This window comes from Microcaecilia unicolor, chromosome 6 (assembly GCF_901765095.1).
Source record: "Microcaecilia unicolor chromosome 6, aMicUni1.1, whole genome shotgun sequence".
NCBI classification, from domain to species: domain Eukaryota; kingdom Metazoa; phylum Chordata; class Amphibia; order Gymnophiona; family Siphonopidae; genus Microcaecilia; species Microcaecilia unicolor.
The window spans coordinates 45883922-45897742 of record NC_044036.1 but is presented as its reverse complement, the minus strand read 5'-3'; the positions used below and the strand labels follow the sequence as shown (position 1 = coordinate 45897742).

Below are 13821 nucleotides of genomic sequence, written 5' to 3'. Positions count from 1 at the left end.
TCCCTGCAAAACTACTAAAATGGAATTTCTCCTCCTGTGATGACCCACTCAGGCGCTTGGCTACGAGTCGACCGAGGAATGCGGGGGCGTGGTCCTCTGACGTAAGCCGCCTCAGTGCCGCCCATACAGTAGCCCGGGTGCCTGGTCACGTGCCCTTTCTCTTCTCCAATCACCTCCACCTGCATGCTCGAGCTCCCCGTTCAAATAGGCAGGAAGTTGGTGAAAAGTCTGACGGACGGTTATTAGCGAGTCGAATGGGAAGGTTCGTTGCTGCCGCTGTGCGGCATTAAACCCGTGGGTCCTGGATGGTGCTGGCGCTAAGCGCGCGGGGCTGCTGCGTCTCCTCTGCCCGGTTTCTTTTACTTCGGCAGGGATGGAAAGTCGCGTTCCTCCGGGACCCTACCGAGCTACGAGGCTGGTAAGAGACGATTGGTGTCTCACGCCCCCGGCTCTGGCTGTGGCTTTACAAGAACTGAGGTTGAACGAAGGAGACCCGCACTGCCAGGTCAGTCCCCGAGAGTGGCCGGGCTTACTCCCGTGGGCTGTGCCGGGGATGGCTTCATTCTCCCATATCGTTCTGTGCTACTAGGGCTTTGACCCACCCTCTCCTCCCTAGCAAAACTGAGATGATCTGTGACCTCCTTATATGAGAATATATGATGCAGCTATGACGAGGATCGTAGTTGGCACCAAACCATTTGTCGTGTGTTTTCTTTCAGTAATGTAGCTGAGGTGTAAAAGCCAGATCTGCGGGTTCCCCGGGATTTTCCGGATCTGTTAAATACTACCTTTCGAACTGGAGCGCTTCTTTGTTTTGACGGCCGCCACTGCTTTATGCAGCGATCAGTAGTTATAACCCAGCGCTTTGGTTCTCTAGTCCTCTTATTTCCAGGTTCTCCTGGGCCCTTTGTCGTGCACTATCAAGGAGGTGTAATAGACTGGAGTGGAAGTGAGCTATCGAATCCACTGTAAGCCTTTTGGTTAATCTCTGTTTCCACTCCCCCACGCAGTCGTCTATGCTTTCCCTTAAAGCTCTTCTTTTTCCCTTTACTTAACCTGTTTACATCACTAATTGTATCTGATATCCTGGAATGACATTGCCATAACAGGACTCTGTAAGCCACATTGAGCCTGCAAATAGGTGGGAAAATGTGGGATACAAATGCAATAAATAAAAATACAATCAAAACAAAGCAAGCAAACCTATGAGTTTGATCCAGGTTGTTCTTTATTGTTGGTCCATTTGTAACAAGTCTAAAGCTGTTTCAGTTGGATAGGCATGCCTTACAAGGGTGGAAGATAAGACATAACAGAATATCATTTAAAAAGCTTCAAAATGTATTGTAACTGGTAGAAACAGGAATTATAAACTCTGTAGTTTGTAGTCATTTTTCTTCACTGTTATTCTGTCCAATATAGATGGACAGATTTTAGTGAGGATAGCTTGTTTCCTAATGGGTTCATCTTAACTGTTGTTGCAATCTGTCTTGTGAAGTCTGGTGTTATAAAGATGATGGAATATATTGAAATTAAATGGAAGTAGAATTAAACTCTCCTTTCATTGGGGCACATGGAATCACAATCTGTTTTGTGGAAGATTACCTTGGTAGATACACAAATGGATTATTTTGATCATGTCAGGGGCAAGTGGTTTTATAAGTCCAAATAAATATTTTGTTTCATGCAGATCTCTTTTGTTTAAACATAACTACATGGGCTATAAGCCCCTAATGCAGTCCAGTGGTTTTCTTATATTTTGTTCTTGTGATGTCTTATACTATGCCAAAACTGAAAACTCTTATCTCCTTGAGGGGAAATGGAATAAGTATGAGACAGTATGACTATAAAGTTGAAGCCTGTCTCCTACAGCAGCCATCTCCGTTTGCCAAAAAGAATAGCAAAGTAGATTTGCATTCTGTCTTGTAAGGGGATGGGGGGGGGGGGGGGGGGGAAAGAACTAAGAGGAGTTGTAGGGGGCTGGTGGAATTTTCAAGGGTCTGTGAAGGGGGGGAGGGTTATTTTCAAAATATATTTGTCAGTACTGCAGAAGCTGCTTTATTTCCAGTGCTGCATTGTGGTTTTCATTGGAGCACTAGATGCCTGTTTTTTTCATCATGATGACAATAAAGATAGTCCTCTATAAAAATACTTGCAAAAGATTTAATGCCTGTCATTTTTTAAAATTTGACAAAAATGTCATTTATTTTAAAGCTTCCCCTATGAACATATAACATAAAATTTTAAATCAGCAAAACAGCATTAAAAATTATTGTACCTGCTAGACACAGCAGAAACTCTCTTTGCATATGTCCAAAACTTTCTGGAAGGGCTGCTCACACCTAAATCCAGCTGTATTCGTTGTCTGAGGGGCAGCAAACACCTAAGTTCAGCTCTTTATCATCAGAAGGGCCACATACACCAGGATCCTGGTGTATTCATCCCTTCTGATCCGAAAATACACCAGGATCCTGGTGTATTCATCCCTTCTGATCCGAAAATACACCAGGATCCTGGTGTATTCATCCCTTCTGATCCGAAAATACACCAGGATCCTGGTGTATTCATCCCTTCTGATCCGAAAATACACCAGGATCCTGGTGTATTCATCCCTTCTGATCCGAAAATACACCAGGATCCTGGTGTATGCGGCCCTTCTGATGAGAAACAGCTGGATGAATAGAGTCTTCTGTCTCTAATTAGAAAATGAATGGTATTTTTTTTTTAATTAAATGGTTGCATGTGTCTGCATGTCGAGTGGCACTTAGGTGGTGACTCTCGCTGTAAAGAACTAAGGCTGGTGCTGGGCAAACTTGTATGGTCTGGGTCCTGTATGTGGCAATCCAGTTTAGGATGGGCTGCAGAGGGCTTTGACAAACTCCAGTAATTTGGAATGAGGACAGTGCCACCCATACTTTATGGTCTGTATTCTACAAATGAGAGAGACTGATTTTGGACAGGCTAGAGTAGGCTTTGAAGGCAACTTCAGTAGTTGGAACTACAGGGCCAGGTGGACTTCCTGCAGTCTGTATTCTACAAATGACAATGATCAAGTATTTTATATCCTATTCATTGTTGCTTTAATCATGACTTGATAAATGTGTGACTGTTGGTAAGCTGGATAGATCATTCAAGTTTTTATGTGCTGTGATTTACTATGTTACTTTCTCCATCTGCTAGTCGATGGACATAACACCCCAAGGTGTGAATTGGTGTATGGCAAGACTAAAGGAAATTATTGCGTAAAACAATTTTTCCTTCTTAGCAATAAGACTCAGTATAAATGAGTCCATCAGTTTGCTCTTCCACATCTGCTTAGTTACCTAATCCACTCATACACTGGATTATGACTTATCTGGCAACTTCAGTGATTTAAAATGTCTGCTATTTTTTTTGTGTGGAAAGATAATGACGTATATAATAGCAGGAAGTTTAGAAATATTACCAACAAAAAAGGTTTAAAAAAAATGTGTAAACTTGGAATAAATGTTTGGTTTTTTGTGTGTGTGTAGATTCAGTTGCACTGATTTTGTACTGAGGACTGACACAAAAGTTTTTTTGTTTTTTTTTCTTGTTTTTATAGTGGAATGAAATAACAAAACATTTCAGGGCAGGAATGCCGCTAAGGAAACACAGACAACACTTCAGACTCTATGGAAATTGTTTTACTGCCTGTGAAGCTATTGACTGTCTTCACGAGTTACTGAGGAACAATAGCAATTTTGGCCCAGAAGTTACTAGACAGCAAACTATACAACTACTACGAAAGTTTTTGAAGAACCATGTCATTGAAGATGTGAAAGGTAGATGGGGGTCAGAAAATCTTGAAGATAGTACTCAGCTATACAGGTATTGTACATAGTATGTCCCAGCACACAATTTATTCCTATTGAGGTTCTTTTAATAAGCTGCTTTAGTAAATGGGCTTAGCACGCAGGAAAGTTCCATGTTAGGGCATGCTAAGTCCATTTCTAGCATGGCCATGCACTAATATTGGCATTAGCATGCAGCCATTTTAACAAAATTAATGCGGGAGCACTTACCACCTCCTATTTAGGAGGCATTAAGGACTTCTGTGGGTGCCAGTGAGGTATGCTAATTTTGTATTAGGAATAACTGTATTTTGCTTCATGAGTAACACAGTGGTGTTTAAAACTGGAGGAGAGCTGCCAATTATCTTCCCATGCAGGGCCACAGCACTGCTGACCAGTGTGTAGCTAACATCTATCCCTACCAGCCTAACTTCAAAACTCATTGCAGGTTATCCTTAAGGTTGTGAGCATTTCCAAATATATTCTCTTTTGTCTAATTGAGAAATGCCTTGTCCTTCAAGCATGTGCCTCTTTCCTCCCCCAATCCATTTTCCCTTTTCTGTCCTGAGCCTGGGTAGAGAGGCAGTGAAGGTGAAAAACAAATACAATGAGGGGCATTGGCGCTGGGCCTTGCATTGAAGAACACTGGTCTAACATTTCATTCCTTAGTGTCCCTCCGGACCAGCCCGGCCCAGAATGTGACTGATGGGTTGTGCATGCCTTCCAGCAGGTGAATACTGAACTCTCTAGAGAGAGCCAATAAGAGCCCATGCCAGCTACAGACAGATCTAGTATTCAGTCTCCAGAAGGTGGTGAGCCCTTCAGTCTCCTTATTTTCTGCTTTCTTTTAATATCTTTCTGTGTTAGAACAGCTAATACTTTAAGGCTAGCAGAATTGTATTGATCTCTGGAGTATTTTCTTCTCGTTCTGTGCATCCGCTGTCTTAGCCTGAGTGTGGAGGCTGAGGCCCATGGGGGTGTCGCACTCAAGTGGTAGGGGTCCTTTCCTCCCTGTTGTCAGCCAGGTACTGTGATGTAATATTAGCAGAGGTGTGAGCAAGCAAGGCAGCTCCCTTTTGTTGTGGCTGGCCTCTGTTTCTAATTTTGTTGGGAATGAGTCGATGCTGTAAATATTGCACTGCATTAGGAGTTTCACCAGAGGCAGGTCCTTCTCTTTTTTGGTCTCAGCAGCGGCAGCCTTGGGTAGTAAAGGATTCGGACAGTGGGAAGGATAAACTGCGGGCTCCAGTTTGGCGGGAAATGCCGCCATCTTCCCGTCTGTCAGCAGATTGGCCTCCCTCTCTGCCAATTCTTTCGGCAGAGCAGGACCAGGGAGTAAACCTACTGTACCAGCAGGGGCGGAAGGGGGGTTTCCTCCTGAATTTGTCCTGCCGATGTACAAAGATTTTCTTTTACACAAATCAGGCCCTCCTTCAGCTCCTTTGAGAGAGTCTGTGGAGGGTCAGCTTGTCTCTGCTAAGCAACCTAGGGAGTCTGGGACTTAGAGGAAGACCAGATTCTGATCCCAGACCAGGAGATGCCTTCTCGAGGAACAAGATTGTGTGGTGTTAAGCAAAGGACAGGTTCCTGTAGACTCGAGTGCTGAGCCTCTCCTCCCTGGGACTCTTCGGTGGTTTATAATTTTTCACAAAGAGAATTTCTTTGGTGTCTACTACGTTACGTTTTGAGGGAGAGCAGCCCCAGTTGGATCTCCTAGTGAAGGGCATTCGTTCTTATGCACCAGGATACCATGGCTGACATTCAGGCACAGTGGGACATGTCTGATTCTTCTTTAGACTCGCTAAGTCTATGGTTCGTTTCTATCCGGTCCCTGATTCAGACAAATTTTTTCTTAGCCTCTGGTTGTAGACACTGAATTGATGTACCGTAGACTGTCCATAAAGTCCCTGGTGTTGAGGGGACATATGACCAGTCAGCGGTAGGATTGACTAGAAAGCTTTTGTCTATAAGGTACCTTATGGCCATCTGACTCCTTATCACTGATGGGCTATCTGGACTCTTACTAGTACTCATGTCTGTCATAGGGTTACCGTAAAATCTTAGATTTTCTACAGGAATGAGAGAAGACAGATGGTAAAGTGATATATATTATTTATGCTTACCAATACAAGGCAATGCAATCAGAGACATCAATTGACTTCAGGACAGAGCAACAGCACCTCTGGCAGCATCTGGGTCTTCTGCCAGCCACTCCCAGATTTAGCCCTGCTGTTATACCCTCTCTCTCCATTGAAAGTAATGAGGCCCATAGACTGCTATGATAAACTTGTTTTTCAAAAACCTAGTCCACCACAAATCCCCCTCTCACCTGCCTTTCTTCTATTTCAAGTTCCTTAATTTTGCACCTGGCATGATAAACAATTTTTTCTAACTGACACGTAGCCTTACAGTTTCCATTTCATAACTCATGTTGCAATTCATCTTCCATTTTGTATCTTCAGACTACAACTGAACTTCCATTCTGATTAGTCTCCTTGGCCTAACTTTTCCATTTCCAGTCATCTAGACCTCCTTTTAAGCTTAATTACTAGGCCATGCTTTTCCAACAAGGCCTCAATTATACCAGCCATTGATTTTTAATATTACCTGTTGTTTTTAAGAGTCTAAACTCCAAGGTTTTGCCTTCCACCATTCCAGTGGAGGCCCAAGAAGGGCTCCTAGCTGTACCATATCTCTACAACACTGTAGTCTCGGTGTTACTAAGAGGAATACTGTTCTGTGGATGATGGCACTGCTGTTAATGTTCAGGATTGCTGTATGGAAGCTTTGTTTAAAGAGTAGTTTTGATTTAGTAGTACAGGCAGCTATTTGTAGCTCCTTGGTAGCTAGAGCTTGCTTTTGCAGGTCTGAGAAGGTCTTGGATAGAATTTTCAGATGATCCAGATGACGTGGCAAAGTTTCTGCACAGATTAGTGCCGGATGCAAGGGACTCCAAGTGTTGGGCTCCATGGCAATGACGATAGAGGCAGTGCCTTGGGCCAGAACACACGTGAGATCTCTTCAGGAGTCCCTTCTCTCCAGGTGGTTGCCACAGAGGGATTCCCTGCAGAGAAAATTGCCAGTAGGGGAGCACAGCAGCCTCCGCTGGTGGCTTTGGATGACCAACCTGTCCAAGGGGATGCCTCTGGATCCACCGTGCTGCATAGTAGTCGACAGATGCCAGCCTCAAGGGCTGAGGAGTGCACTATCATGGCCAGTATGCACATGGTCTTTGGTCTCGGCCAGAGATGTCATGTTTGATTAACCTGGGCATTATTAAATAGCCATAAAGGCTTTGCCATAACTACAGGGTTCAATTCCAAGTCAAGCGAGCATGATCGGACACTAGAATATTGTCAGTAGTTGCATCCTAAAGTACAAATTAAATCTTTTAGTAATTAAAAAAATAATTTATGCTAGAGAATGATTGGTTCTGCACCTGGGAGCAGAAAGTAAATTCTTGTCCCTGAGGATTTAATTTTCTCCTTATATGATAATCTTTGCCACTATTAGGTTCCCCATGAGATGTCAAAGGTGGGGGTCCTGTCCATTTTGTGTGGGGAAATCTTGCCTGACCCATTTACTTCAATTCTTTGAAGGAGTAAACAAACGTGGACAAAGGGGAGCCGGTTGATATTGTGTATCTGGATTTTCAAAAAGCGTTTGACAAGGTACCTCATGAAAGGCTACAGAGGAAATTGGAGGTTTATGGGATAGGAGGAAATGTCCTATTGTGGATTAAAAACTGGTTGAAGGATAGGAAACGGAGAGCGGGGTTAAATGGGCAGTATTCACAATGGAGAAGGGTAGTTAGTGGGGTTCCTCAGGGGTCTGTGCTAGGACTACTGCTTTTTAATATATTTATAAATGATTTAGAGATGGGAGTAACTAGCGAGGTAATTAAATTTGCTGATGACACAAAGTTATTCAAAGTCGCTAACTCGCGACAGGATTGTGAAAAATTACAAGAGGACCTTACGAGATTGGGAGACTGGGCGGCTAAATGGCAGATGACGTTTAATGTGAGCAAGTGCAAGGAGATGCATGTGGGAAAAAAGAACCCGAATTATAGCTACGTCATGCAAGGTTCCACGTTAGGAGTTACGGACCAAGAAAGGGATCTGGGTGTCGTCGTCGATAACACACTGAAACCTTCTGCTCAGTGTGCTGCTGCGGCTAAGAAAGCGAATAGAATGTTGGGTATTATTAGGAAAGGTATGGAAAACAGGTGTGAGGATGTTATAATGCCGTTGTATCGCTCCATGGTGCGACCGCACCTTGAGTATTGTGTTCAGTTCTGGTCGCCGCATCTCAAGAAAGATATAGTAGAATTGGAAAAGGTGCAGCGAAGGGCGACTAAAATGATAGCGGGGATGGGATGACTTCCCTATGAAGAAAGACTAAGGAGGCTAGGGCTAGTCAGCTTGGAGAAGAGACGGCTGAGGGGAGACATGATAGAGGTATATAAAATAATGAGTGGAGTGGAACAGGTGGATGTGAAGCGTCTGTTCACGCTTTCCAAAAATACTAGGACTAGGGGGCATGCAATTAAACTACAGTGTAGTAAATTTAAAACAAATCAGAGAGACTTTTTCTTCACCCAACGTGTAATTAAACTCTGGAATTCATTGCCGGAAAATGTGGTGAAGGCGGTTAGCTTAGCTGAAAAAGGGGTTGGTCGGTTTCCTAAAGGACAAGTCCATAAACCGCTACTAAACGGACTTGGAAAAATCCAAAATCCCAGGAATAACATGTATAGAATGTTTGTACGTTTGGGAAGCTTGCCAGGTGCCCTTGGCCTGGATTGGCCGCTGTCGTGGACAAGATGCTGGGCTCGATGGACCCTTGGTCTTTTCCCAGTATGGCATTACTTATGTACTTATTCTCTGAGGCCAAGAAGGCACCTTAGAGAATATATAGCCTGGTCTCCTCGGGGAAATACCTGCTACAGGTAAGTATCTTTGCTAAATTGGGCCAGTCACAAGCAACAATCATGGGCAGGTTACCACACACTCATGAATCAGGATCTGCAAATTTTAGAGAAAGATGGTCACTCCCTGTGATAAAGCATATTCGTTAACATTTAAGGAACCCATAGTAATATGTAATTGAATTCATCTACCATAAGGGTCTGTACACTATTACAGCGCTGTCGAGTTACCGGTTCCAGGAGAGAGATGTTTTGGCCAGTCCTGGATTTCTGCCAACCTCGTCCTGGTGCATTATGGGACCTGCAGCACTGATGTCAATGGATAGAATCATGGACTACAAGTCCCACACTGCTTTGGAATGTGTTTAAAACCAGGACTGGACAAAGTCTCCCTCCTGGAATGGGTAACTTGGCAGCTCTGCTATTATTTCACTACAGGGTTAGTAGTGTGATTAATCTTCTTCTTTCCTCCACCCTCACAGAGTACATTCATCAATGTATGGCTCTTTAGCTAGCTGCGTTTAATTGCCAGACTTTAGTTGATTGAGTGCAGGTAATTTTTTAGTGAAAGACTTCTGCTTATGAGATGGTTTCTAAATGGACAGAGCTTATCTTAAGTTGTAGACAGAGTCCACCTGAACTTGTTTTCACACCAGCACTAGGCTCAGCCTCACTCTGCATGTGAAGAGTCTACTTGCGATTGTTTTCACACCGGCACAGACAGAGCTTACGTTGGTGGGAATAGTTTTCAAGCGAACACAAGCATTATTGCTGACAGAGGAAATGTAAGTTAAAATAAAAGGGAGGTGAGACTTGATCGTATTATAAGCAGATTTGTGTTATTGTGGGGTGTGTTATAACGGGGGTTCCACTGTACACTATATAGCAAACTTACTAAGACCAAAACAGCCCTATCCCACCTTTGAAAGACACGGCTATAAATATTGCACTGGGCCCTAGAGCATCAATATACTCTGGGAAACTGGAACAAGCTGGACTGTTACAGATTGCTACAGTCAATACATTCAAGCAGAATCTTTCACCTCAGTTGCAGATGCAGAACATGATTCTAACCTGTTAAAAAAAACAAAAAAAAACATGCAAAGCAAAACTGAAATGTAGGTACAAACTGCAACCGGAGCTACCAGCCTCCAGAAAGAAATGCATGTCCTCCTACAGTGCAAAATAAAGCAGATAGCTGTCAATTGTCGGCATTGGTATAATTCAGTCACTAAACTGCCCAATATAATCGGGTTTTTTATACCTTTTGTTGGCTGATGATTTTTAAGTTTTCAAATAATCTTGTTCCTAGTCTCTGGGTCTGTCTCACTTAACTCTGTTTCCATGGTCGTCCATTTGCTATTACTTTTCTTACTTCCTGTACTAAGTCTGTTTGGCACTGATCTGTCACGTTCATCTTTCTCCCATTTTTCTGATTTCTTCTCAAATCTATCTTCCCATCCCTTCTCTTCATGTGCATCAATTCCCTCTTTCCATTCTATCCCTTCCCGTGCAGACTCTTCCCCCTCTTTCCCGCTCCTGTGGGCCAATGATCAGAAGCAAACGCAGGTGCTAAAGGCTATTAGCACCATACTAGTGCTCATGTTTGCTCCTGCCCCATAATCAGTCAGTGAGGGTCTGAAACAATGCGCTTGCCAGCTCTGACCGTAAGTAGCTCCAGGGGGAGAAGGCCACTAGACTGCCAGAGAAACTTGTTGAGGGGGGGGAGGGGGGCTACAGATCACCAGAATCTTTCTCCCTGTATTACATCTGGGTCATAGGATACACAAAGTTGTTTTGTAAAATTCTTTTAAGAATTGGAGGACTGACTTATCTATACAGTGTACTTGCCAGCAGTATTCCAGAGCTACACAACCACAACAGCACCAGAAGACACAGCTATCTTCATAGCAGAAGATGTCCTCCTCCTCTTGAACATGAACAGCATCAGTCCATATCATCTACCATCCAGTTGTCCAATATGGAGGACATTTCAGCTGTTCAGTGAAGCCTATCCTTTGCTAATGGATGGGTGATTTTTATTAATAATAAAGGTAGGGCTACTGCTTGAATTTCTCTGAAGTCTCTCTGAGCCTGTTCTCTTTTTCTCTGCTGGGTTACTTGTATAGAGCTGTTCCTTGTAGCAAGAAGTGGGTGCTTTATTAAAGAGAGAAAGCAATACCTTCTAAGCCCCCAAACCCAACAGGCTATTAATTCCAAAGCAAGCTGGACCAGCCACACCAATGTTGAATTTTGGGGACCTCAACAGCTTTGTTGTTTTGGTCCTTTGGGAAAAGTTCAAGATGAGTTCTTCCTGTGCTGGACAGAAATGTCTAATTATGCATTCTTGAACTTGTGGATGCATACTAATTCAACCCAGCTACAGGAAATTTATGAACTACTTTAATTCAAGAAACACAATAACCAGTACCATGCCCTCCCACGTAAGTTCTCAATGATGTGGATCAGAGAACAGGGCATATGCCACTTCAGTTCAACTAGTATTCAGGCTGTACAATTTAGCTTAGAATCTGTGGAGTTTATCAATGTTGCAACTAATGTAGTAAATAAATTACACTGGAGCCTTAATAGACATGCAGTTGGGAAGAATTTGTCTCCCTCAAGACAGGCCAGATGCTCTAATAAAGATTATTGTTAACTGATGCAAATAAAAAGTTATTCAGTTCATTCTCTTCTTTGATACTTACTAGGCCACATGGCAACTACTGTAGCTCAACTTTATTTTACTGAAAGTCACAATTAATTGAATGTAGTATGTGAAGTTTCATTGACATCAGCTGAGACCTTTGTCATTTCCAAAAGATAAATATGTACATTCTCTGTGCGCTTGTATAAAGGGAAAACAAAAGTGTTCCTCGGAGTAGCATTTCAGCATCAGATAATCTTAATAACAGATGTGCCAAAGGGCGGTGGACCTATACCTTGTCCCATCATTCTTAAGGGGCTTGGAACAAGGTAAAAATAATAAATCTTGTAAAATGAAGTCCTTATTCAGTGCCTAAAAATATTTGCCAGAGTTGTCTGGGAAGAGAAGACCAAGTACAATTCATAAATGAAGAGGTATAGGTTCTTATAGTCTATGCAAAGAGACTTTAGAAGGCTGCAGCTGGGCTTTGGCTTCGGGAATATGGCTAGAAACTTTAGCTCTGCCAAGTTTCCAAAACATAAATACATTTGAGCTTGCTCATTTTCTTTAGTTTCACAAAAGAATGCTAAATGGTCAGAGTTCCCTTCTTCCAGGATCTCTTCTGGCAATAGGGAACTGACAGTAGACCTTTTTACACCAGGAGGAAAAAACAGGAAACCACCTCTTTTCTTCTACAGATCTCTTTGGATGCTTTTTAATATATAGTGGGGGACAGATCTTGTTTATGCTTGCTTTCCTGTTTCATTAATATCTAGAAATTTTTGTAAAAGATAAAACCGGACAAGACTGCAGTAAATGTTATTGCTCCTACGTGGTCTTTTCAAATCTGGTTTCCACCCAAATCCCTGATTTGATTGATTGACTGACACTCTTTTTATCATTGATTTATTTTATTTAGATTTTGCTCAAACCTTTTTCAGTAGTAGCTCAAGGTGAGTTACATGCAGGTACTCTGGATATTTCTCTGTCCTGGGAGGGCTCACAATCTAAGTTTGTACCTGAGGCAATGGAGGGTTAAGTGACTTGCCCAAAATCACAAGGAGCAGCAGTGGGATTTGAACCGGCCACCTCTGGATTGCAAGACCAGTGCTCTATAACAAGATTAGGGCAGGATTCTTCACCTGAACATTCATTCACTAGCATAGATACTGAATATGTGGTGATTGCACCCCTCCTTTTTATCTACAGAATTACACAATATTTATGTTGGCATCTAGAAAACAGCCCCAGGGGGTAAACATCCATCTTTTAAATGAAAGAGAGGGTCACATTCTTTGGTATGCAAGATCTAGATAACTGCTTAACTGTTTTTTTTGTTGTTGTTGTTGTTTAATTGTAAACTGGCATGTTTGGTTGACAAGTGCTAAATAAAGGGTCATTCCATGCCAAGTGGTCTAAAATTAAAAAAAAAATGTTCCCACCATCATGTTCTCCAATTTTGTTCAAATTTTATCTGTTGTGCGAGTCAGGTGTTAAACGAAGTTTCCCAAAATTTGAGGTCTCTAACTGCAATAGTTGCAGATCTAGACCCCCTTTTCTGAAAGGTTGTCAGTCCATGAGCGTGCGCCATTTACCAAAATGCCATTTTTGGGGTCTAATAAAAGCCAAACACATTTATAAGAATGGCTAAAAAATTCAAAGCCTGTACAGTTTTTGATGCTAATTCTGATGAAATACATTTTAACATTATGGATGCAAAATCCAGTCAAACAAGTTGACTCAAAGTGTGCATCAGAATTGGTCGCGACTCATCAGAACATATTTGGACCAATATTCAGACCGCAACAACTTCCATGCAAACAAAGATACGGGCTTGAAATTTTGAACAAGCATTATGCTTGTGCTGGACATAATACTGCCAGATTTGCAACTAACCAGCATCTATAATCGCCCTGCAGGATCTCTTAAGTTGGCACCGTCAGCGCAAATGGTAAAATGTACCAAAGTTCAAAGCCAATTATTAAAAAAGAGTCTGCCTGAATCAGCTTGTGAACAGTATCATCTGAAAGAGAAAATTGTGCTCTAAAACACTGATATGTTTTTGTTTTGCAATGCCACCATTAAGTAGCCATTTACTCAGGTCAAAGTATGTTATATTTTGTGTGCGCGATGTATTGCTTTGGTCCATGATGGCTGAGCCATTACTGGTTATCACATTGAAACCAGCATCCCATAGGGGCCACGCCCGATAGCCATGCAGTAACAGCCATGGGTGGGTATCTTTACTGGAGGATCCCAAGCCTAATTATGGTTTTCTTTACTGCAGGTTCCCAAGCCTGCCTTCTTCAGTTACTTCACTGCAGGTTCCCAAGCCTACCTTCTTCAATTACTTCATCATTCTGAAAGCATCATTGATCTGCAAGAGAACGTTTTCAGGGAAACTATATTGCCGACCAGATGATGTCACTGATGGA

The 13821-nt window shown here is 42.5% G+C and overlaps 1 protein-coding gene across 1 annotated transcript in view; it reads left to right on the top strand.

Moving 5' to 3' along the window:
- The first annotated feature begins 247 nt into the window (after nt 1–247).
- Nucleotides 248–13821, top strand: part of DEPDC1 (DEP domain containing 1) — a 101828-nt gene continuing 88254 nt past the window's right edge. Inside the window, exons 1-2 of the mRNA XM_030206014.1 lie at nt 248–505; nt 3581–3846. Coding sequence (XP_030061874.1) covers nt 374–505; nt 3581–3846 — 398 coding nt within the window. The 5' untranslated portion in view covers nt 248–373. The remainder of the gene's footprint in view (nt 506–3580; nt 3847–13821) is intronic.